The 24,889-nt window shown below is 37.2% G+C and overlaps 1 protein-coding gene across 1 annotated transcript in view; it reads left to right on the top strand.

Annotated features, from left to right (window-relative positions):
• The window catches only part of LOC105833945, a 49,885-nt gene that overhangs the window by 19,813 nt on the left and 5,183 nt on the right, over positions 1–24,889 (top strand). Inside the window, exons 7-8 of the mRNA XM_028192450.2 lie at positions 21,513–21,698; positions 24,740–24,824. Of these exons, the coding sequence (XP_028048251.1) occupies positions 21,513–21,698; positions 24,740–24,824 (271 nt within the window). The remainder of the gene's footprint in view (positions 1–21,512; positions 21,699–24,739; positions 24,825–24,889) is intronic.

Here is a 24,889-nt window from a genome sequence, read left to right as displayed (position 1 = left end):
ATAAGGTATTTTGATTTTTAAATTATTTTCAGCTTTTTAATTTTAATTACAAAATAAACTTTTAATTGAGATAAGCCTTCAAAAAAGTTGTCAGCAAGAGGTTTTTTAATAATTTTTTTATGACTTTCTGTTTAAAAATTGAAATATTTTTATATATTCTCGTCTCAGAGCTTTTTAGATCATTAATGCGTGAGCTGACGGAAAAGTTTTATAAAGTTTTTTTCCTACACCCACTCCACAGGAAACCACAATTAAAGCAAAAAAAAAAGGAGATATCTAGTTCTCGTTCTGCGTTTTTTGCTTCTACAGTGGAACAAACTTTCGTTTGTAATCTCTCTTTCTCTCTCTCTCTCTCTCTCTTGTTCACACCCATCTCTTTCCTTTTTTTCTTATTGAGAGAAATTATTCTTATCTCTCTTTCTCTGCCTTTCCTTCTCTCTCGTTCTCTTCTGAAAAGACCTGAGTAAACCCCACCCAAAGCACATGTTTGTCGCGCAACAAGGCCACCATGACAAATCGTCACTTCGCTGAGTTTCATTACGGCGAACTTCAAATGGACTTAAGCGAGATGTTTTGGTCCGACGAGAATGCAAACTAAATATCATATCGGAGTGCATCGTGATCAACAAAGAAGATAAACAAGATTACTGAATCTTTTATATTAAAATGTAAAACAGTAAATAATTTAGAATTAAGGAAAATACTTGGAACGGAAAATTGTATTATTTTTCGAAATTTACTTTTAGATTTTTTACATATAATTATAGAAGGATTAACGTGTTTCTTTAATGTATATTAATATAAATTTCTCTAATATAAATATTGCATTTGACTGAAGAAGCTATTTAAAAAATCTAAAAAAGAACTGACAATTATTTTTTTTACTGAAAAATATCTAAGCCTAAGGACACAAATATATCTTCGGACTGTATCAATTGACAAAGAAGACAAACAAGATTATTCTCTCAACAAGATTATAAGAATCTCTCGTATAAAAAAAAATAAAACAGCAAATAATTCAGAATTCAAGAGAGACGAAAATAACAAAGAATACTTTTGCAACGGAAAATCGTATTACTCTTCGAAGTTAACTTTCAGCTTTTTATTGTGCAATTAAAAGAAAGATTAATGTATTTTTCTGTAATATAGATTTGATTTAAAAAGCCATTCAAAAGATCTGATGAAGAAGTGTCGATTACACTTTATTTGATTTTTATCTTAACCTTCGTACTAATGGAAAATTTTTAAAGTGAAACAAAAAACGTACGATTCTATTAGATTTTTTAACATGAAGATTATCTTGCGGCGAAGTTGAAAAAGTTCGCCGATCAACAAAGTTGCACAATCCGATCACGTGCGGCGATTGCATGCATACATGTAATACATGTATGCCTTAGAGAAGTATCTTTTTCTGGAATATTAACCATTTTATTCACATGAGTCAATTAACCGACTCCCTAGCGCAACAACAAGGGACTCGTTTAACGTGTTTCAAATCCCCACGGGAGGAATGTCGATCCGCAAGGAAGGAATCCCTCCGTCGGTCCCTTATCTCGACGAATAAAAATCTCATCGGAAAGAGGAGCGGGGAGGGGAAGTGCGGGGGAAGGGGGCGCGAATCTCGCATCATCCGCGAGGGAACTGATAAAAGATAAAGACGCGCGGGCTCCTTCCGTTTTGCCACCTCCTCCTCGCGGGGTCAAAGGGCACGCACGGCGGCGGATCGGCGAAGGCGTTGCGCGCTGGACAATAAAGCCGACGGAAGAGCGTCGGGCACGCTCAGTCGGTGCCGCAACGACGACGTCGCGACGTCGGGTGTCAAAGTACAGTTCGGCCCGAAGTGAGGGAGGTGGTGCGGGAGGCGAGAGGCGAGAGGCGCGCTTACGACCGATGACGATGACGCGAGCGGCAGAGCGTTCCCGGCGGTGACGGCGTGCGCGCGCGTGTGTGTTTCCCCTCGAACGACGTTGATCCAATTCTCCACGAGAATCTCCAGGAAGAATCTCAGACTCGTGGAAGGGACATCCCCGTAACTGGACTTTTTTCCCCTTGAGGTTTTTGTTATCGAGAAGGACGAGGGGAGAAAATTTTTCGAGGCTACGCGAGGAAAGTTTGGCGACTTTTCCTCGAGTCCGGAATAAGCGAAGGACTCTCTGTTTCCAAAGTGGCAGTCTTCCGTACTGAGGCAGGGAAGTTACTTTCGGATGAGGGATAAGCGAGAGACGGCTTCGAAGGCTCTCGCACCACTTACGCGTAAGAAACGCTTTTCCAAGAGACGCCGCGGAAATTGAAACAGGAGGATCGGTAACTGATTCCTCCTCTACAAAGGACCCGATCCTTTCCCGTATCGATGACGTAGCGGTGATTTGGATCGTTCGACAGGTGGCCCCGTGCCGGCGACGAGAGCACACTTGCCTTTGCGAAGCTACTTAGACGGTCGTGTCCGTGTGACTGCAAGTCCCGTCGAATTTATACGTTTCCCTTCTACTTGTGTCAAAATATATCTACTTAAATTCCGTGTTCAATTAAAGCTTATTGTTCAAAACCCTCGAGGTACAATTATTAGTATTGTCGTCCTGATAGAACCATCAGTATCGACATTAGTCGCGTCGGTTAAACATACATGTCGGACTTATTGATCGAGTTGATAAATCAGAGCGAATCTTTCAGTATTGTGTTCAGCGCGAGAAGAAGCACTTTTGAAGACTGAGACGTCATTTTCAACGTTGAAGACCCGGGAGAGAAATCTTCCAGCGGGCCTCCAATTTCCGGCTGCATCAAGAAAATTACACATTTCAGAGATATTGGATTGTCCGCGACGCGCGGCGTGACGGCGGACTCTGAATTTCATCATCCCGTGATTGCCAGAGATTGGGAGAGAAGAAGGAGAGGGAGGAGGAGGAGGAGGACAAAACCCCCGCGGACGATCTTCGGTCTAGGCGGGATCACGAATTGCAAATTACCTGTGGCTTCTCAGTTGCATTTTTCATCTCATCGCGAGTTTTTCTCCGCCGAGACGATCTCCGAACTTTTCCCTCGCGGGAGGAATCGCGATCGCTTCTCCTTTTTCCTTCGTGAATGAACCACGCGGCAGCCTCGTACGAGTAAAAAAGAGAGAGAAAGAGAGAGAGAGAGAGAGAGAGAGAGAGAGAGGAGGGGGCGAGATAGAGAGGAGAGGGAGAACAGAGTGGGAGTTCTCGAGAGATTTAACGCGAATCCCTCGGACCTTTGGTAGGATCTAGTGGAGGCGGCACAAGTGCGAGAGAGAATCGAACTGTTGCAACGTGCGGCAGGGATCGTGTAATGGTGGTGGTGGTAGTGCCCAGCAGCAGCAGCAGCAGCAGCTGACAGACGGCCGGGCCACGAGATAATAGATATTTAGTCTCGGAACTCGAGGTAGACAGAACTCATCACGATGATTCGAATATTCACCGATACCTTCAGGAACCTGATCAGTGAGTGTCACGCACGCTTTTTACGCGTTTATTTCGTTGAACGGCCGAAATGTTTTAAGCATGTACCTGGAACGAAAGTGTGTGACTATATCGAGGACACGTGGCTCGTTCCTTTTAGCTGCACTGCCGCACTGGGGCGATAAGTTAAAATAAGACAAGTACATTTTTCTCATTCTGACTTATAGCACGAGTGCAGGCAGTGCAGCTGAAAGGAACAGACGTGGAAGACGTGTTGTTCGAGCTTAGAAACGGCTTTCTGTCTTACACGATAATTACACGTATTAGGGAAATTGTTTTGTCGACTTAAATACGGAATCGTAACTTTCTGATCTCCGTCGAAATTCCGTTGAATTTTATTACTGTTATCGCAAATCGATGAGAGATAATTGCAATCGAGTTGTGATGAGTAACAACAATATAAATTATTTGCAGGTAATGAAATCTGTTAAATAATTAATAGGCATCGATTTTCAATAAGAACAGATTAAAACGTTAATGAAAATTCTTACTTCATGCGAAATATTTGATTTTATTTAATTAAATTACAATATTCTGAACGTGACATTTTCTTCATAAAATTTTAGATTTTAATATTTATTATATTTTTTTATTTATTCATCCGTCACTACGAACTTTACATCGTATTTTTATATTTTTATCGTTTCCCATGTGTCTTTAAGTCTTTTGCATCAAAAGATAAAATATTTGATTATTACAATGTTCTGAACGTGGCGTCTTATTTTAGCGTCACAAAGCTTTGAATCTTATTCATATTTTGCTTCATTCTGTCATTATGAGGTTCGTAGTTTTTCTAAGCCTTTCGTCAAAGGATAACAATGATGGTCGTTTCCAACGGCATGTAAAATCGCGTGAATTGGGACGAAATCGATCGAAACGCAGTCTCCCACTCGTGAAAAAAGAGTTGCACAAAGGGAATTAGTTTCGTTTGCGCTACAGTGGCGGAATTAAATTTCGCCGTCACGAAGACGTTTGTTCGTTTGTTTGCGCGGCAGACATTAAATTATATGTTGATTCAGCGTGGCCCCGTCCACCGCGAAAGCATCCGACCGCTCGAGAAACGAGGCTTTTCGTGAAAAAAAGTCCGTAGCCCCCAGAGATTATATTTCCGACATTAGAACCGGCATTAGTTAGTTTAAATCGACTTTAATACATTTCAATAAATTATGTCTGAGCAGTTTCGTCCGGAAAACTCCCTTCGCGTCCCAACTAAAGCAACAAAATCTAAGATTAAATCTAATTAGGTCTAATAAATTTCCGCAGGATTTTCATCCAGGAGGATATCGGGTTTCCGCGCGTGATGCGCGAGTTTCGCACGCAAAACTCGATATACAATTCACCATCGCGATTTCCAAGAATAATTGCGTTTAAGATAACCGTTATAAATAATTATTTCTCCTGACTGGACGCTTTTTCCGATAACCTCGCACGTAGCCGGCCTTGTGTTCCAAGTCGTTTCACTCTTACCGCACGTGGGGTGTACGTGACTGACGTAACGTACGTACGCATCCCGTATGGGCCATATATCCCGCTCCGGATTCCCTCTCCCTTCCTTTCCACCGTGTAATCCAATAATGCAAAGCCCGACACATTGTGATTACGCTATAATTTCGCGATTCCGTGAAATTGTATGAAAACTGCGAATTGTCCATCTCGATTTGTCACTCAATCCTACCGGCGAGGGCTACTCTTCCATGAGAGAAGATACATCTCGTACGGTCAATTAGCTTGTAAATTATTTATCTTGCTCCTGTTTTTTTGTTGTTTCAACATCGACAATGATAAAGTAGTCGTTATCTCTATACAACTGCACCTTATCAAGACCTTTGGAGAGGCTGTTTCCATCACAAATCGACATGTCTTATTTATAGTTTCGTATGCTCCACTGCATGTTTAAATAATTTTATCCGTATCGATCGAACAGATTTCCGTTTTGAAAAGTTCGTGGCGCTCGCGCTCTAAAATTGATTCCTTCCGAGAAAGGATGACGCAATTCCGAACACAGCGCTCGCATTGAAATTGCCCGGCTTGTCCAACTATGCCAAAGCACTTGGACTTTGGACTGTCACAGAATTATTGCAACAAACACGAGTACAATAACCCACGAATTTATGCTGATTCGAGGAAAAAAACCGCTTTATATGCCACATATGACAAATATTCTATTTGGACGTTTCAAATCCGTGTTTTTCGCATATATTCGGCACGGAGCTTGATGGGCTCAGAAATTTGCATAAATTAACCTTTTCATGAATCATGCACCACGTTTGTTTGAAATTTCGGTTTTGCTCTTATTGATCGCGTTAAAATTCAGCGTACTTTAAATTTGCACGCGTTTATATTTGTATACGTTAAATACATTCGTATCTTTAAATAAATTTACTATAAATAAAATGGTGATTCTTTAAAATATATACGTATTTATATTCACGGATTGCGCTAGAAATTTTATAAAGTTTCTCCTGCATCTCGTTAAATAATATTTGTACTAATTTTGTCTCTAATTGCTGCAAAAACCCAACGTTGAAGAGATATACTCTCTTTACTTCCACACTGTAAAAAAATTATGTAAAATTACATAAATAATATTTGTACAATTACACAATTTATAGTGAAAATATGTAAAAGTTTTTATTTTTATTTATAATTGTACGAATATAATTCTTCGTTTAACATAAAGATATATTTGCGAAATTAAAGTTAATATTACGAATTTTATATTTTTATATTTTACTATCAATTGTGTAAGTTTTACACATATTATTCATGTAATTTTATATGCTCTTTCACATTGCAGATAACAACGTAATTTATATTTAACTAATATAATGAACGATATTCAGAGATAAATATACATCAGATATATTTGTCAAATATCTGTGTCACATCTATAAATATAAAAAATTATACACACACACACACACACATTATATTTGAGAGCTTGCGAGATATGGTGCAGCTTAAGCCGCGCAAATCCTTACTGAAAATTTCAGACGCGTAGGTTCCCGCGTAATCGTTCCACGAAACAATTCTGGATCGCATTAAAAGCAAGGCTGACCGATCCCTCCCCATTTTGTCCGGCTATTCGCGGGGATTAACTGCATTACAGGGCGGCCGACAATTGGAGGCGATTGAACGGTAGACAAGGATAGCGTTAAACTGCGTTTCAATATATACGTTCCGTCTTTCCCATGCAACCGATACCTTTGACAAGAAAAAAGGAATCTTTATTTCGGTGGAACTCTTATCTCTTTGGCCGATTGAAATACATCGTTGTCACTATTCCCTTTTACGAATTTTATAAAATTTGGGAAGAATTTTATTTTAAAAAGTATATATAAATCTGGAATTATGATACGTTTATCAATCGCCGTCCGTGTAAACGCACGAGTGTACGGAATAAAATTTGTGTTAAAAAAAAATGGAGATGATAAAATAATACGCTGTACCTTTGTCGAAGCAATTTTTTTAAATTTACGCTCGGGTTTATTATACATTTATTTTAGAGGGGAAAATTTCTGCTTCTACGCAACCACCTCTTTATAATTTATACCGCAATTTATCAGTTTCTCGTTCGGAATTCGCCATCGCTCATCCCGACACTTCATCTCGCGAGCGACGTGTCGCCGAAACGTAATCCATTTTGGTCATTATTGATGTAGCGTGCCGTTTGCTCTGTTCACATCGCTCCATTTGATTTTAATGATCAGCGTGATAAGCTCTCTTATCTTCCACGTGCAATCGATTCTTCATAGAATCGATTCTTCGCCCGTTTCAGCAGCGTGACCGACGCGTGCTTCGCACATGCAACGGAGAGGAGGAGGGGGGGGGGGAGAAAAGAAAATTATATGTGAGAACGGCGAATACAGCGATTTTACATTGCATGGGGTCGCCGATATCCCGATGACCCGTGGCGAATCAGCGAGCCCCATCGAAATCTTCCTACATTGAGTCGTACGATAACGCGTCATAATACGATAATTCCCTCCCTTCGCGCGGGCCTTCGCTGAGCGGTGCTGTTTTATTGTTGACATACCCCTCGTGGCCCGTTTAATCTCTTCTCTCGCTGGATTCTTTTTTTTTTCTCGTCCGCGATCGTACGACGGAAATTACTCCGACTACGTCGGAGATCATACGACTATCGCGTGCGCGCTTCGCGTATTCACGTGCCACAAGCTCGATGAATGAAAGAATAATAAACATATCCGAGGGACAGCTCTAACATTGATTATGTTAATTACTCGAGAAGTAATCCACTTGACCTAAGTAACATATGACCGGCAAAAAAGCGGAAAGAAGAAAAACACGGGGTTAAGTTTCATCGCGATACCCCGCGATGCGTGTTTAATGCGAATGAATGTATCTAAATATAGTTGAACTAAAATACAAATTTGAATGTGTGCTGCATCGTATGGATAACTCTGATTTTATGGAAAATATTAACTTATACGTGAAGTATACAGGCGACGAAATAATCGCGTGAATTGAATTTTAAGTACGCTTCTTTGAAACGAGGGAAGAACGTTAAAGAGCGTTTTCAGCTTTTAACGGAAAAGTTCATTCGCAATCCTTCATCGCGGGATATCGATAACCGACGATTGAATAATTCAGTTTCATTGGAAGTTCAACTTCCCGTTTTTTGCTCCGTCACATTGGACGAATTTGGAATTGCTGCAAATTAATTTAAGTCACAGACGCAAGTTGCGGAGACGATCAACTACGTCTGCTGCAAATTTAATTTAAGGTTGATCGCGAAGAAACTTTGGGATCACATTGAAAACCGGAACAATACGTGTGCGTAATTTAAATACGATGCAATCTGTATCATTCAATTTTAAAAACTTTTTTAAAACTTTACTGTGATACGCTTTTTGCTTTCTTGCTTTTGGTCTCTTTTTTGCCTTTTCGCAAACTTTTATCGTATTTCTTGTTTTTTTTTTCGGAGTTTGTTAACTTTTATCTCGCCAATTTTGATAAAACAATATGCGAAGAGGTAAAAAATTAAGAAACAGGAAGCAAAAAGCATGTTTTAGATTAGTCCTTAAACTTATACGATTTTGCTTGAGTAAGTTTGCTTTGAGTCAGTTATTTTTAAAGATGTAAAAACCAACTAATTTGTGTTCTGTGACCAACTGGAATTTACTGTATAACTAATGTTATGTAGCTAATAGGCATGCAATTTTATACTGAATTTTTACATGTTTATAAAATTTGTTGCAGAATATTTTACATACATTGCATATACATATTTGAAATTACAAAGATTAAATTGATATTTTCACATTTATCAAATTCCCTAAATTATACCACAACAATTTTTATTACAATAAACGATATATAATAAAATTTTAAACATTCTCTGACTATATAATGAGAAATAATTATGTAATAATGTAAACGGAAAGTAAAAATATATTCAAGATGTAAAGATTTTAAGATGGACATTTAGGGAAAAATATCTCAAGTTTCTACATTTGGTATTTTACCAAAAAATATAAAAATGCGATAAAATTTTTGCTAATATTAGCTTTTATGAATGTTTTGCGTTTCCTCTTCTCTTATCGAGGCGCATTAATAATTCGCACACAACGTTCGTAATTCAACATTTTATTTACGCTTGGATAAACACACTCCGTGCGAATATAAGGTGTCCTCAAACGACCTGTGTGTCTTTCTTTCATCTTATAAAATCTTATAAAATTGTTTGACCGAATCGAAAGATTATATTGGGACAAGCTAATTTTCGCGCAATTAAGATCGAAAATAGGTGAAGTTATTGTTAACATAAGATACGAGCGCTTCGTGGTAGAAGCTAGATAATGAAATTTTTCAATTAATGTAAAATAGATTTTATTTTAATAGGGAAAACTTTGCACTCTGCAATTTAATTATAACGCCACGGTATTCGAGGTACGGAAAAGGGTACGCGATCGATAAATTGGATCCCTCTCGACCTACCTCTCCTCTCTGTTTGCCGAAAAATTATCCCTGAATTGATCATAACGCAGTTTCATTATCTAACTCGGTGATTCTGGGGCACTCTGTGTAAACGGCCGTATTTATAGTCATCGCGCCGGGGCGTTTGCTCGCGAGTAGCGCGGCGGCCGAAGAAAGCGTCGTTTCTTCGTCGAGTGAAAATTAGTTTCAAAGGAGAAGTGGGGGAGCAAGGGATTTCCCAGGGAAACGTCTGCCGGTAAACCCAATCGCGCCCCGGTAAATATTAGCATGATTCGGTAGTAGAATCGTCGGCATTAGCAGTTTCGACCAACTGCGTGCGTGTATACTCGGAAAACTTGGGACGGGAAGTTGAAATTTGGTTCGCGGGAGAATAATACGCCTCATAAATTTTGCATGGGGAAAGTGGGATAAAATAAGAAGGGAATAAAGTTGCGAAACTCTGCATTTCTCGCGCGAATTAACGGAGCGCGGGAGAAGATGGAGAATATATCGAGCACGACGGGAAATAAATTAAATATTTGATTCTAACAGACTAATTAGATATTCTTCCATTTTTATCTTTCTTCCCTTCGCAAGTTGCTCCAGTTTAATCGAGATGTCTAACGCTATAATAAGTTCGCTTAATTTATCTCATTTTTTAAAAGCTGTTTTAACGGAGAAGACGGGTAACTCCGGTGGGATTACTGATAGGGTGAGTTACCGAAAATCGACGTGAAGTAATCGTGAAATTTTTTTTTTTAAGCAGCAACAAATACGCGGGTAAAAACAAGTTGTTATTCTGTGCCTCGTTGACGAAATTGCTGCCGCCGTTGTCAAAATTTGATATTTCTCAGGTCGTAATAAGCTGCAACAAAAGATAAAATTCTATTTATATCCTTTTACAGCATCGCCGCCTTATCGCCTTTAAGATTACTCTTATCTTATGGCTTGGGCGAGCGCTTTGTTCGCAATTCCGCTACTTGCCGGGAGGAAAGCGCGCGGCGATTTCGCGCGGCGGCTGAAATTTCGCGCGCAATTTTGCAATTTTCCGGAGAAAGGAGAATAACTCACGGAATATGTTTCGCGCAATAACGGTAGCATGACGTGTTAACATTGGGGAGGGGGGGGAGGAGGAGAGAGGAAAAAGCGTTCTGCCCCCGAGGGTGTTCTTTTTTTGCGGGATAACGACGTACGCGTGTTGCCGTAAACGTGTTTTATGGTCGGCCGCGCCGGATGTGGGTCGGTCGGCCTCTCCTCGCGAGAGCCGCGTCTCTCCCTCGAGAGATCGGCGGAAAAAAAACCGGCGCGCGGAATCAGGAGCCGCGCCGCGCGTAACGGTACGTTAGTAGCAAAGTCGGCGCAAGTTAAGTCGACACGCCACCGATCCGCGGATTCCCATGTACGGAAATCGCGCGATATCCCGTTTAATTCGCCGGCGAAGTCGGGGAAACCGCCGGGGCTTTCGGTTTAATAATATTTGGTTTGGCCGACACTGCTCTAAGCTTCGGCAAACGCGTGTCAGATAAGGTACCGGGTACACCGGGGTATTGTATGTACTACGAGAAGAAATACAGATGTGTTTTAGAGTGCGTTTCCTTCAGGAAATCTGATACAAATGTTATATATTGTTTTATGTTAAAAATTTGTATCTCTTGGTAATTTTGTTGAATATTGATTTTTGAAATTAGAATCTGTTTAATAAACAAGCACGCCGGTTGAAAATGATTACAGAGTCAAATAAAGGTGGCAGAAAAATTTAATAACTTTAAAATAATTTTGGCAGAATATAAAATTTAATCTATGACAAGTCTGAATAATCTATGAATATTCTGATTACTTTATGACAATTCGGTTAATGACGGACGTTCACAACAAATATAGTAAATAACACATATGGAATTACACACATATAGAATAGAATACATATAAGAATACACAACAATCAGAAATTACTAGGGTTAATAAATTATAAAATTATTCATACAATAACGTCAAACGGTTATTCAAATTAATAATCATGCATTCCATACCATAAGCTTTATGCAATCATATTATAATCGTAATATTTACAAATGAATCATAAAATTAGTTGAGAATGATAAGCGTAATGAGAATTACGGAACATTACAGTGATTCTAGATTTTTACATCAATAGTATTTCAAATGAATTTACAATATTTCAAGTAATTAACGCATATGCAGAAGAAGGTTACACTGAAACTTTTGATTCATACATGTTTAACATTTATCAAAAAATGTCTCTAAACAGTTGATTGAATACGTCTGATAGTGACGCCAACATGTGAACGCATCTAAATAGATTACGTTCGAAAGTACGACGGTATGAAAATGTCTCTGAATAATTGCTGAATAGTACAGCTGAATGGGAACCTCTGAATTGAGTTCTGTCCTGTCGGTTCGCCGTCGTGCTAATCCGAAACAGGATGAAAACTTTCTCAAGAACTCAATTGAAAACTCTCTACAGAGGTTCCGTGTACCTGGAGCTCGATCTCCTGGTCTCTCTCTCTCAGCAGGCCGTAGAATTTAGAGTCGAATGTCCCTCTCTCTCACTCTCTCGATAGGCCGTAGAATTTAGGGTCGAATGTCCCTCTCTCTCACTCTTTCTGCTCGTCGTGGTGACTGCAGGAATTGAACTCGAACTCTATCTTTCAGCAACCCGTAGGGTCTGCAGAAACTGATTATGCAGTGTACTTGGCCGTGGTAAGTCTCTACTTTGAATGTGCAACCAATTTGCACGAGATACGTGGCACGTAACGAAAACCTTTACAATACGTGTGTATTGTAATCTGAATGAACGTCTTACTCTGACGCTCGTCTCAGAAAGAATGAATGAAAATCTGACTGTCTGTTTGTAGCGTCGTCAAGAGAAATTGGGTCAAACAAAGCAAGATCAGACGTGAGTCGCGTCGAGGAGTCGGTCAACGTCCTCGGTATCAATCATGTACGAATGTACACAACTACATAGAAACCTTCTCATGCATATGCGTCCTTTAATTTTCTGAACATTACCGCCCGCCTTCATTAACCTCCGTTAATGAACAAATTAGAGACTATCATTGTTGATAGGTAATGGGCAGAGTTTTGCAATTGGTCGTTTTAGAATTGATTTTTGTGTCCGAATGGACACGACTCGTACAAGACCATCAGGGCCCGGGTGAGTTTGAATTATGCGCCCTAGAGGCCATTTAGACGGAGGGTAGCGCTCGTCAATGACTAGCACAAGGGAGCCATTTGACAGAGATGGAGATGGTTGATTCCACTTATGAATAGAATAGTAGCGCTGCAGACATTCCCTGGACCATCGCGACCAGAAACTATCCAACATTTGACGGGTCAATTGCCATCGAGAAAGTCGTGAAGACTTTACTGTCTCCAACGATGGTTCGGGAATGACTGAAGGTGCATTTCCCACGAGAAAGTGCCCAGGAGTCAAGGCCTGAAGGTCATCAGGATCATCCGTAAGAGGACTCAAGGGCCGTGAATTGAGTACTGCCTCAATTTGAGTTAGCAACGTATTCATCTCCTCAAACGTGAGCAATGTATCTCCCACTACGCGTTTTAAATGATATTTGACGGACTTAACTCCAGCCTCCCATTTTCCTCCAAAGTGAGGAGCAGCCGGAGGATGAAACTTCCATTGAGTGCCGTCGTTCGCTAGGACGGATGCCAACTCGCCTAGTTCCTTTGTTGAGGAAGAAAATAATCTTTTCAATTCGCAATCTGCTCCTGTGAAATTTGTTCCGCAATCGCTAGTCAACGTCGCACATATTCCTCTTCGAGAGGTGAAACGTTTATATGCTCCAATAAATGCCTCGGTGGTATAATCAGTGACCAATTCTAGATGAATTGCCGAAGTCGAAAAACAAACGAACAAAACCATATATGCCTTATACGTTTTGGCATTTTTTCCTTTCCAGGTTTTTATAGTGAAAGGGCCAGCATAGTCAACGCCTGAGTGCAAGAAAGGACGCGAAGGTGTGATTCGTTCAGATGGAAGTTGTCCCATTAGTTGTTGAGCTCGACTTTGTCGATATCGAGTGCATTTTACACACTTCAAAATAAAAGAGCGTATAGGAGCCCGCCCTCCAACGATCCAATAGTTGTTTCTGATATAATTAAGCGTGAGTTGTGTTCCTCCATGCATTGTTCGTAAATGGGAGTCTAAAATAATCAACGAGGTTAACGGTGACTTTCTCGGAAGAATCAGAGGATGTTTTGCGTTCGGAGGTAATAATGAGGCCTGAAGGCGACCTCCTATTCGTAGTAATCCGGTAGCGTCAAGAAAGGGAGTTAGTCTAGCAAGTGAATGAGATTTAGGCAATGATTGTCCGCTCGAAAGGAGTCTTTTTTCTTGACCAAATGAAGAATTTTGAATATGTTTTATCCAGAAAAATCGTGCATTGTCTATTTCTTGTGTGGTTAGTGGGATTGTTAATGATGATTGTGGATGCTTGCGCATTCGAGCAAGTACACGCTGACAAATGGCAGTAATGCGGAACAATTTCATTACTGTGGAATATTTATGAACAAGATCCCAAAGTGGTGGAGGCGTGAGATTAGTTGTGAAAATCTTAACTGGACGTTCTTCAAGGTTTTCGTTAACAGAAAGTGCCTTGGGTGGCTGTGGCCACTTTGAGGAATTTTGTGACAGCCATGGGGGTCCGGTCCACCATGTTGGGTGTTCCGATAATTGAATGGGAGTCAATCCTCGGGTAGCAAGATCAGCCGGATTCTCATTACCCGGAACAAATTTCCAACGTGCGGAAGGTAAGGTTTCCTGAATGTAACACACTCGGTTGTGAACGAATTCTTTCCATCGAGATGGATGATTATTAATCCACGTGTATGTAATGGCAGAATCCGTCCACAGATAAATAGGAATATTTCCAATTTCAAGTACCTTCAATATGTGTGAACTTAACTTTACTAACAGAACAGCTCCGGAAAGTTCGAGTCTGGGTATCGTAAGTTTCTTTAATGGAGCGACTTTTGTCTTTGAAGCCACAAGATTTATTGAAATGATGCCATTTGAATCTGTAGATCTAAGATATACAGCGGCAGCAGCTGCTTGTTGGGAAGCATCACAGAAACCATGAATTTCGATTTTATCCGTTGACTTGCATCCAAGCCAACGAGGAAACGTGAGATGAGTCATTTCTTGAAGAGTATTGAGAAACGTGGTCCACTTGTTGGTTACCATCATAGGAAGATGGTCATCCCAATCGAGTTTAATGGCCCACAATTCTTGAATGAGTATTTTTGCTTTAATAGTGATTGGAGATAGCAAACCTAGGGGATCGAACAATGTTGAAATGGTGGACAAGATAGATCGTTTCGTAATGTGTTTTGTAGAAGGAAGTTTTAAGGTAAATTGAAAGGCATCAATTGCTGGTTGCCAGCATAATCCTAATGCGTTAAAAACTGTACTATCTTTGAATTCTAGCGATGTAAGGTTCGTTTGATGTTCAGTTGGAATGTCTTTAAGAATGGAAGGATAATTACTTATCCACTTTCGGAGAGTGAAACCGCCCGCCATGCAGAGTTGATTTAATTGAGTAATGATCGGTTGAACTTCGTCGATGGAATCTGCGCCTCCAAATACATCATCGACATATCGCCCTTTTGTCAACGATGGAATGGCACGAGGAAAGTTTTGACCTTCGTCTTCAATAAGTTGAAGTAAAGTACGAAGTGCCAAAAAAGGAGCACAAGCTAGTCCATATGTGACGGTAGTTAGTTCATATGTACGAAGACAGTTGCTCTGATTGAACCACAGAATACGTTGGAATTTCCAATCTTCTGGATGAACCTTGATTTGCCTGTACATCTTCTCCATATCAGAGACAAAGACACAATGAAATTTCCTGAACCACACGAGAACATCAAATAGATTTGTTTGGAGTTTTGCTCCTGTGTGAAGAAGATCATTTAACGATACGCCGGAGGTAGTTCGACTGGAACCATTGAAAACAACCCGGAGTTTGGTGGTGAGACTGTGCTCTCTCATAACTCCATGATGGGGAAGGTAATACACAGGTTGAGGTTCAGGTTGAGATTCAGGGACTATTTGCATGTGTTCTAAGCTTTCATATTCGGACATGAATTTTGAATATAACTGGGCGTAAACAGAATTAGTTGAAAACTTGTTGGATAAGTTTGTACTTAATCGAACGGCCTTATTTCGTGAGTTGCCTAACTGATCAGGAGACCGTTTGAACGGTAGTTTAACGATGTATCGACCATGAGCGTCTCGACTGTGTGTAGATACGAAATGATTTTCGCACTCTTGATCAGCGGAAGATAAAGATGAAGTGTTTACGGAAGGAATCTCATCTATTTCCCAAAAACGATGTAATAATCTGTAAAGTTCATCATCGACAGATACATGGTAGCTGTGCGAGGTATTACTAGAAACGTTAGTGTCTGTTGGACCGGACACAATCCATCCAAGTTTTGTGAATTGAGCAGTGGGTGAATGTGGGGGTCCCTTGATAACTTTATTTTCAATAATATGTCCATATATATCGGCGCCTAAAATTAAATCGATGGACCGAGGGGAAAGAAAATTCGGATCTGCCAATTGCAGTCCTTTTAGGTGCGGCCATATTGGTTTGTTAATTTGAGTAGAAGGAATTGATGTAGTAAGTTTACGTAAAATGTGTGCTTGAATTGAAAAATCAAACTTATTAAAACGATCTCTTAATTTAATAGTTGTGACACCCTTAGTTTTATTGGAATGTTGTGCACCGATTCCTACCAAAGAAATTGATGAGTGATTTCGAGGAAGTCGAAGTTGCTGAACGATACGTTCTGAAATCAAAGAGATTTCCGATCCTTGATCAAGTAAGGCTCGGATTTCGAAGGTTTCTTTGGTAGGTGATATAACCAGCACCCTCGCCGTAGCAAGAAGAACACACGGAATGTTATTATTTAGTCAACTGGAATGAAGAGTCTGAGCTTCAGAGGAAATTGAAGGTGTCGAACTATCCGATGATTCGACGGATTTTTTAGTAGTGTCGTGTTTAGATGAATTAAACTTATTATATTCTTTATGAATTGATGTATGATGACGCCGTCCGCATTTCTGACAGCGCTTTGTTATTTGACAGGCCGAGACTCGATGCGTTCCTAAGCAATTGAAGCATAATTTGTGCTTGTTGATAAGCGCGACTTTTTGCGGAACAGATTTCGAAGTGTACTGTAAACATTTAGATACATAATGATTTGATGAGCAGATAGGGCAGATGAATGAACTATTTACTTTATTTTCGGTTGACTTTCCTTGATAATGAGATTTGACTGCTTTTGAATTTGGCTGTAGTGGGAGTAAACCAGATCGAGAATTTTCAAATGCTTGAAGAGTTAACAATTGAGAAATGAGAAATTCACTAAATTGTTGCCAAGTAGGCGGCTCCTTGGATGATCCTAATTGTTTCTCCCAAGCCTTAACAGATTCGGAATCGAGACGTTGCACCACGACAAAAATAAGAAAATCATCCCATGTCGAGACAGGGCGTTCTAAACTTTCGAAATTTCGGTAAATTTGCATAACTTGTGTATATAATTTCTTTAGTTCCACGGCAGATTCTTTCGTCATGCGCTTGATTGAAAACAATGAATTCATTGCTGCGTGAACGAGAAGACGTTTATTTTCATAAAATGAATTTAGTGCATCCCATGATCTCTGAAAATTTTCAGCTGATAACGTTGTATTTTTTAATATTGAGGCGGCGGAGCCAGTGAGACTGATTATCAAATACTGAAGCTTTTCTACGGATGACAATGTCGGATTTGAAATAACAAGCGATTGAAATAAATCTTTAAATGAAAGCCAATCCGACGGAGTTCCGTTAAATTTTGGGAGATCAAGTCGTGGGAGACGCGCATGATGAAAGAATGCCGGAATTTCAGGAGAGGAGAATGATGCGACCTGAGTAGACGGTGTACTAGGAACGCCTTCCTGCTCAGACTCGAGTAAAGAATTTATTTTGTCAACTACATTAACGTAATATTCATGAGTTTGAGAATAAAGATTTGTAGTAAAATATACGTGACTTTGAATAACAAGACGATCATCGTCATTTAATTCGTGCATTGCTACTAATATTGCCTTGTGTTCCAAGCAGAAACGCTCCCAGTCATCTTTCAAGGTCGACAAGCGAGACTTTACTCTATTCGTAGTAACATCTGACAATCCGTCACCAACAAAACTATCATATGCCTTCGTTATGAATTTAGATAAAATAAACTGTTGCTCAATGTGAGCTTGCACGTGGCTGAGCCTCATCTTCAATAATTCTCCGTTCTCTTCTCTTTTTTTTTTTTTTTATATATATCCGGCTCGAAGGACCAAAAAATGTTTAATAAACAAGCACGCCGGTTGAAAATGATTACAGAGTCAAATAAAGGTGGCAGAAAAATTTAATAACTTTAAAATAATTTTGGCAGAATATAAAATTTAATCTATGACAAGTCTGAATAATCTATGAATATTCTGATTACTTTATGACAATTCGGTTAATGACGGACGTTCACAACAAATATAGTAAATAACACATATGGAATTACACACATATAGAATAGAATACATATAAGAATACACAACAATCAGAAATTACTAGGGTTAATAAATTATAAAATTATTCATACAATAACGTCAAACGGTTATTCAAATTAATAATCATGCATTCCATACCATAAGCTTTATGCAATCATATTATAATCGTAATATTTACAAATGAATCATAAAATTAGTTGAGAATGATAAGCGTAATGAGAATTACGGAACATTACAGTGATTCTAGATTTTTACATCAATAGTATTTCAAATGAATTTACAATATTTCAAGTAATTAACGCATATGCAGAAGAAGGTTACACTGAAACTTTTGATTCATACATGTTTAACATTTATCAAAAAATGTCTCTAAACAGTTGATTGAATACGTCTGATAGTGACGCCAACATGTGAACGCATCTAAATAGATTACGTTCGAAAGTACGACGGTATGAAAATGTCTCTGAATAATTGCTGAATAGTACAGCTGAATGGGAACCTCTGAATTGAGTTCTGTCCTGTCGGTTCGCCGTCGTGCTAATCCGAAACAGGATGAAAACTTTCTCAAGAACTCAATTGAAAACTCTCTACAGAGGTTCCGTGTACCTGGAGCTCGATCTCCTGGTCTCTCTCTCTCAGCAGGCCGTAGAATTTAGAGTCGAATGTCCCTCTCTCTCACTCTCTCGATAGGCCGTAGAATTTAGGGTCGAATGTCCCTCTCTCTCACTCTTTCTGCTCGTCGTGGTGACTGCAGGAATTGAACTCGAACTCTATCTTTCAGCAACCCGTAGGGTCTGCAGAAACTGATTATGCAGTGTACTTGGCCGTGGTAAGTCTCTACTTTGAATGTGCAACCAATTTGCACGAGATACGTGGCACGTAACGAAAACCTTTACAATACGTGTGTATTGTAATCTGAATGAACGTCTTACTCTGACGCTCGTCTCAGAAAGAATGAATGAAAATCTGACTGTCTGTTTGTAGCGTCGTCAAGAGAAATTGGGTCAAACAAAGCAAGATCAGACGTGAGTCGCGTCGAGGAGTCGGTCAACGTCCTCGGTATCAATCATGTACGAATGTACACAACTACATAGAAACCTTCTCATGCATATGCGTCCTTTAATTTTCTGAACAGAATCGAACGAGTCCTTTACATCCAGATAATTTAATGTATTGTTTTAACGCGCGTACAAATACTCATATGTGACTATTTTGAAGATTATCAATTAAAATTGATACAAATAATTTTTGTTGTATATCATTCGCTTATCTTTTACTTTCGTAAGTCAAAATATTTTTTCAAGTTATCTGAAGCAAACAGGAATATCAGGCATAAGTCACGTATAATTTTTAAATGAGATTTACAATATTTGTTATTTTCATCGAATTATCTTTCTCTAATTTATTAGAAGGGAATAGGAATCGAAAATAAATGATATTGATAAAAAATTTATATATATTTTAATTATCTATATACTATATTACGTTATCTTTGTGACATTTTGATATCATTTTGTAATTAGGATAAACGTAGATTGCAAATACTGGAGCATTCATATTTTAATTTAACAAACGTAAAAGCATCAACGTTTTACTTTTAATGCACGCTATTGCGTGTCGCATGTATATACAATATATCAATCCATTTATGTAACAAATCATTCATAATTAGATATAATTATATTATAAATAAATAGCTATTATAACAATGCATTACATTTTTTAAATATTCGCATGTATATATATTTCAATAATAATTACATTTAAATTTTAATTGTATTTAAATATTTTTTAAATATACGTCTGTTTAAAAAAATACAACTGCTTCGATATTTTTAGCGTATCAGGAAATAATTTATTCGAATAAGAAAAAGGAATTATAGACTAATTTTTATAAAGAGGAAACTTCATTTGCTACGTCTTTTCTCACTGAAAGACACGATTGTTACATGAGTGTCTAATGAGAATAGAATGAAGTTAAATGCCTATCGGGTAGACCAACGTACGCTTATACAGCAATTGTCATTGTAAAAAGCAGAACACGGAATATCAAGATGCTGCTCCGATGCGATTCGAGAGTGACAACGTGCGATTTCCCCCGTAGAAACTGTAGCCCTATCGATCCGTTAATAAAACACTCCTACGCAGACCAATTGCTTATTCCTCCCCTTGACCGCAGGGTGAATCGTCGAGATCGATACGTGAGGTTACCGAGGCCCTTTTCAGCGACTCTTTCGATTAGTTTTTTTTTATCGGCTACTCTTTCGAGAGATATCAGTGTCAGAATTTGCTGTCCTGCAACGCTAATCCGGATTACATCGCGCATATATTATCCCCAAAGTTATCGTCAATATCGATCGCGCGACTGCAGTCGGAATTTATATTACCATTGCGTTGGAAGAGCTCAATACAATGTAAAACCTTTTTATTCATTTTTGCATTCGTTGTCTCTATTGCATATTAAATATAGTATTTGTAGGATAAAAAAAGCTGTATATAATATAATATTTTCATAAACTAATAAAAGAATTTTTTACCTACGTAATTAAAAGTATCGTGGAAATAATATAGATTATATATTATGTGCATTAGTTTACAAAAATTTTTTTTTCATTATATTTGTTTAAATTATATTGACAGGGTATTTCTTATAGATTTTTAGATACTGAAAACGATGCCGCAACCGATTTTCACAAACACATCAGGTTTCTTCAAATAAGAATTGAGATTCAATATGGAAAAAATTATTTGTTTGTCATGTGAAGTCTTTTTGTAAAAAAGATTACGTTATTGAAATTCTAATTAGAAAATTATATTGTTATAAATGTTATTGTTGACCACTTGTAAAAGGCACTTCTTTTTATTTCGTAATCTTACTTTTTAACATGCTAGAATTTAAATATTATTAGTTTAAATAGAGTTTTGTTAAAATAGCAAAAAAATTTAGATAAAATGTTATATAAAAAAAGATTAAATCGTACGGTTTGCCTTTTTTAACGTGCGATTTTTTGCACATTTCCTCATTTTGGAAACTTGATATGCTGGTGAAATTTGATTTGTAACATCGTTTCCAAAAATTGATAAAAAATAGCTTGTTTTAAAGTTTCAAAATTTTGAGCCATAAAGCAGTTCAATTATTTTTGTTCCTATTTCAATTTTGGAATAAATAAATGATTATCTAATATTTAATACAACTCGGAATTTATATTAATTATAACAGGCTTTAGCCGCTAGAATATAACTCTTGATTAAAAATAGGAATTTACATTTAATTACGTTAATCCAAAACGTAACGGAAGTTCAAATCTTATCGTGATAAAATTTGCAGAAAATAAATCTACGTAGAAAAATTATCCCACGAAATTTCAAAACTCTATCGTGAATGTAAAAAGTTTCGGAGAAACGTACAGATACTTTTTGCACCCGCTGTATATTTTCTGAACGCGAAAGAACTTTCGGCGAGTCTTACATCGTCGATTTTACGAACGAATGCTACATCATCGGAACTTTAATTCTGTTCACAGCCACATCAGCGGTGATCGTGAAGTCGGAGACCGAGCACCATCATCTAGCGAGTCTCTCCGGGGATAACATCCTCGGGACGGGGGTGAGAATAGGACGTGGCGAGGACGCAGTCGCGAGTGGTGGCATCAGCCCCGTTATGGATTCGACGCAATCGGCCATGATGAAGCAAGCGGACTACGTCGTAGGTCAGTGAACTGAATTCTCGCGAATTTTTTTTTCCTCCCCGCTAATACGAAGATAATTTCTCCGATTCGACAGTAAAATAATCTCCGATCTTTATCGATGGAGATCCGATAATCGCAGATCGCTATCGTGTTATCTGTTCCTGTATCAAAACAACGTGAGTGAGTTTGTGATATGCACGTGAAATGGAGACGCTTCGCCGGTTTTACATAATTTTTGGTGATGTAATTGGGGGGAAAACTTTTCGAGGTTACTTTCGTAGAAAAACATACTTTTTTAACTATAATTGTTATAACTCTTGTGTTTAAAGAAACAGAAACGAGTGAGGTAATATTAAAATACACAAACTTGAAAAAGAATTTATAACAATTGATATGTGACACTTGCAAGAAATAAAAATTTTTGAGCATTATATAAATAATAACAAAAGATAATTTCTAATAAACTATTTTCAATACCTTTATATATTTTTTACTTAATTTTAATTTCACCCAATAATAATTAACTCATTTTCGTCAAAATTATTTTTCAAAATGTAAAATTAACGTTTACAAATTTTGCAATATAAGTTTTAATTAGATGTTAATATATCACTTAATATGCGCGAATCAATTTTCGAAGATCATTGCATTTTATTGAGCTTATTACATTTTATTCATTATTAAGTTTAAAAAATTCTGGATCAAATTTTTACTATATTTGATCTCGATCTTACACCATGTGTAGATTTCATGGATAATAAACCAATGACCTGAATTATGATCACACCGTCATAATCATTGTTAACACCTTGTAGGAAGCGATTAAAATCAAGGATAATAAGATAAAACGAGGCAAAAAATTATCTAATCGCGAGTAAAGATTTCTTTTTCAATGTAAAGATTTATCAATGCAAGGCTCAAATTCGAAGGCTATTAATTTAGAGCAATTAGCTTTGTGAAATTCAGTGGCCGATGTCGATGACAAGATAAGAGATGTGCTTTCAAACACGATTGCGAAACAGCCAGCCTCGATCTGCCGTTCGCACGGTTTTATCAATAGAAATTGCCCAGCTATATTTGAATTTAAATCGAAGTCCAATTGCAGTTCAATCTGAAGCTGATATCATTATTTATTACATATGTGTGTCGTATTTTCGAGGGCAGAAAAATTAAAGAAGTGAATGGAAACAATTTTATATTTTATATATATAGTATATATATATTTTTTTGCAACTTTGAGTTAAAGACTTCTGTTTAAAAAACTGGAATTGTTAAAGCTTTTAAGGTTAATGCAAAAGTATAATAAATTATAAATGTTAATAATTTTTATGAAGATGACAAATTCTCTTTGTTACAATTTTATGCATATATGTAAATATCGTGCAGAAAAAATACATATCTTTCAATTAGCATATATGACGTATTATGTTAAATTTATATTAATAAATATATTTTCTTTATCACTAAAATATAAAAGAATAATTTATATTAGTCAACAGAGAACTCGTCTTTGTTTTTGTTTATAATGTCGGCTTATTCATAATTATTGTTTTTATAAATCATTTATGATTAATTTTATAATAAAAAATGATTTTTATAAATGTCATATTCTTCAGTTAAAATAATTTTATCAAAAACGACATTTACGTAAATTTTGCTTTATCTATAATTTTTTTATTTATATGATATAATATTTCAATTTTTGCGTATTTCTTGCATATTAGATTGCCCTTAAATATAAAATATTAATTGATATTAATTGTAGAATTAGATCCTCTGAACAACATAATCTCTCAAATACATATCATGATGTTTATATATTAGATAAAGACGCTCTGTCAAATACTGCATCATATAGATACAATCAAAGTAATGTAAAACAGATATAATTTATTTATTATAATTTAACATATTTCAAGAATGATCAAATATCTAATACCATTTTTCCTCAAAATTTATCATAACTTTTAATTTAAGCCAAAATATATTCGGTATTAAAAATGCTAAATGATAACTTTTTGCAACACGGATATTGATTTACAGCCGAGTCGCTTGATATATCATTTGTCGTAAGCGCTCAACGGTAACGACGACGCGATAAAAAGTCGAATTACAAATGAACGAAAGCAGGAACTGCTCGTACAAAGAAACTTCAGTCACTCGCCGTAGCGTCCAAAGTTCAGTATGCCACGGTTGATGACGCTCGGGGAGAAATGACGTGAGATCCGACGCGAATGATGGGCCTGCCATACAAGAATTGCTATCAGTATAAATTTTTCATGCGATACGTGATTTTTATTATCACGTTTTCGTCAATCGAATACATCAGATAGTTTTTATTCAGATTTATTCAAATTATTTAGACAGTAAGATTTATTTTTGTATATTATTTTCCCAAACAGTCAGATATATTTTTTAACGCACTTGATGCAATAAATATTATTTTAATATTGAAAATTCATTCAAATATTATTATGTTGTGTATAGTGATAGGATCAATTTTTTTCTTAAATTAATTTTTTCTTAATTTTTAAAATAACATTTCTCATTAATGTTGCATTGTCAAGGTAATTAACCTATACGTATGTATTCAAGAAGCATTAATTTAATATTAATAATTAATTTAAATGTGATCTTTTATTATATCATAGCAGAATTTTTTCTTGAATAAAGAGTTTTCTTTTACAATTAAGATAATTAATCCGTTTGATATCAGAATATAAATGTGCACTATATTCGTCACCAATTAACTGTTCCTGAATTTAAAAAATTGTAATTCGTTATAAAATTTTCCTGATATGATTGATTTAATTATACTATTAATTGATCCTATCGTATGACAAAAGAACTTATTTTAAATATCAATTTTTCCCATATTTGATTTATTTATAGTCGATCGGCAGGGACAATCAATAATTTTATTAGCGTGCAGAATACTGACAGCAATTCGTGATGTGAGAGGTTCTGAACGCGTGCGATCAAAGTGTATTGCTAAATCGAATCAGCATGATGACACAGCACGTTAGCCAATCGATACTAATCAAATCTGTATTATGTTACAGATGTTGTGCTACCAACGGTCCTAATTGCTTTGCTATTCGTCGGCAATGCGATCATCGTTTATATCATCTTCCAGTTTAGAAAGAGGTAAGTGAACTCATTCATTGTATTTCATTGAAGTATTTGCTAAATATAGAGAATAGTAAGACAGA

The sequence above is a fragment of the Monomorium pharaonis genome, chromosome 5 (assembly GCF_013373865.1).
Source record: "Monomorium pharaonis isolate MP-MQ-018 chromosome 5, ASM1337386v2, whole genome shotgun sequence".
Lineage (NCBI taxonomy): Eukaryota > Metazoa > Arthropoda > Insecta > Hymenoptera > Formicidae > Monomorium > Monomorium pharaonis.
The sequence above is the reverse complement of the archived record's forward strand: the minus strand, read 5'-3'. Positions and strand labels throughout refer to the sequence as shown.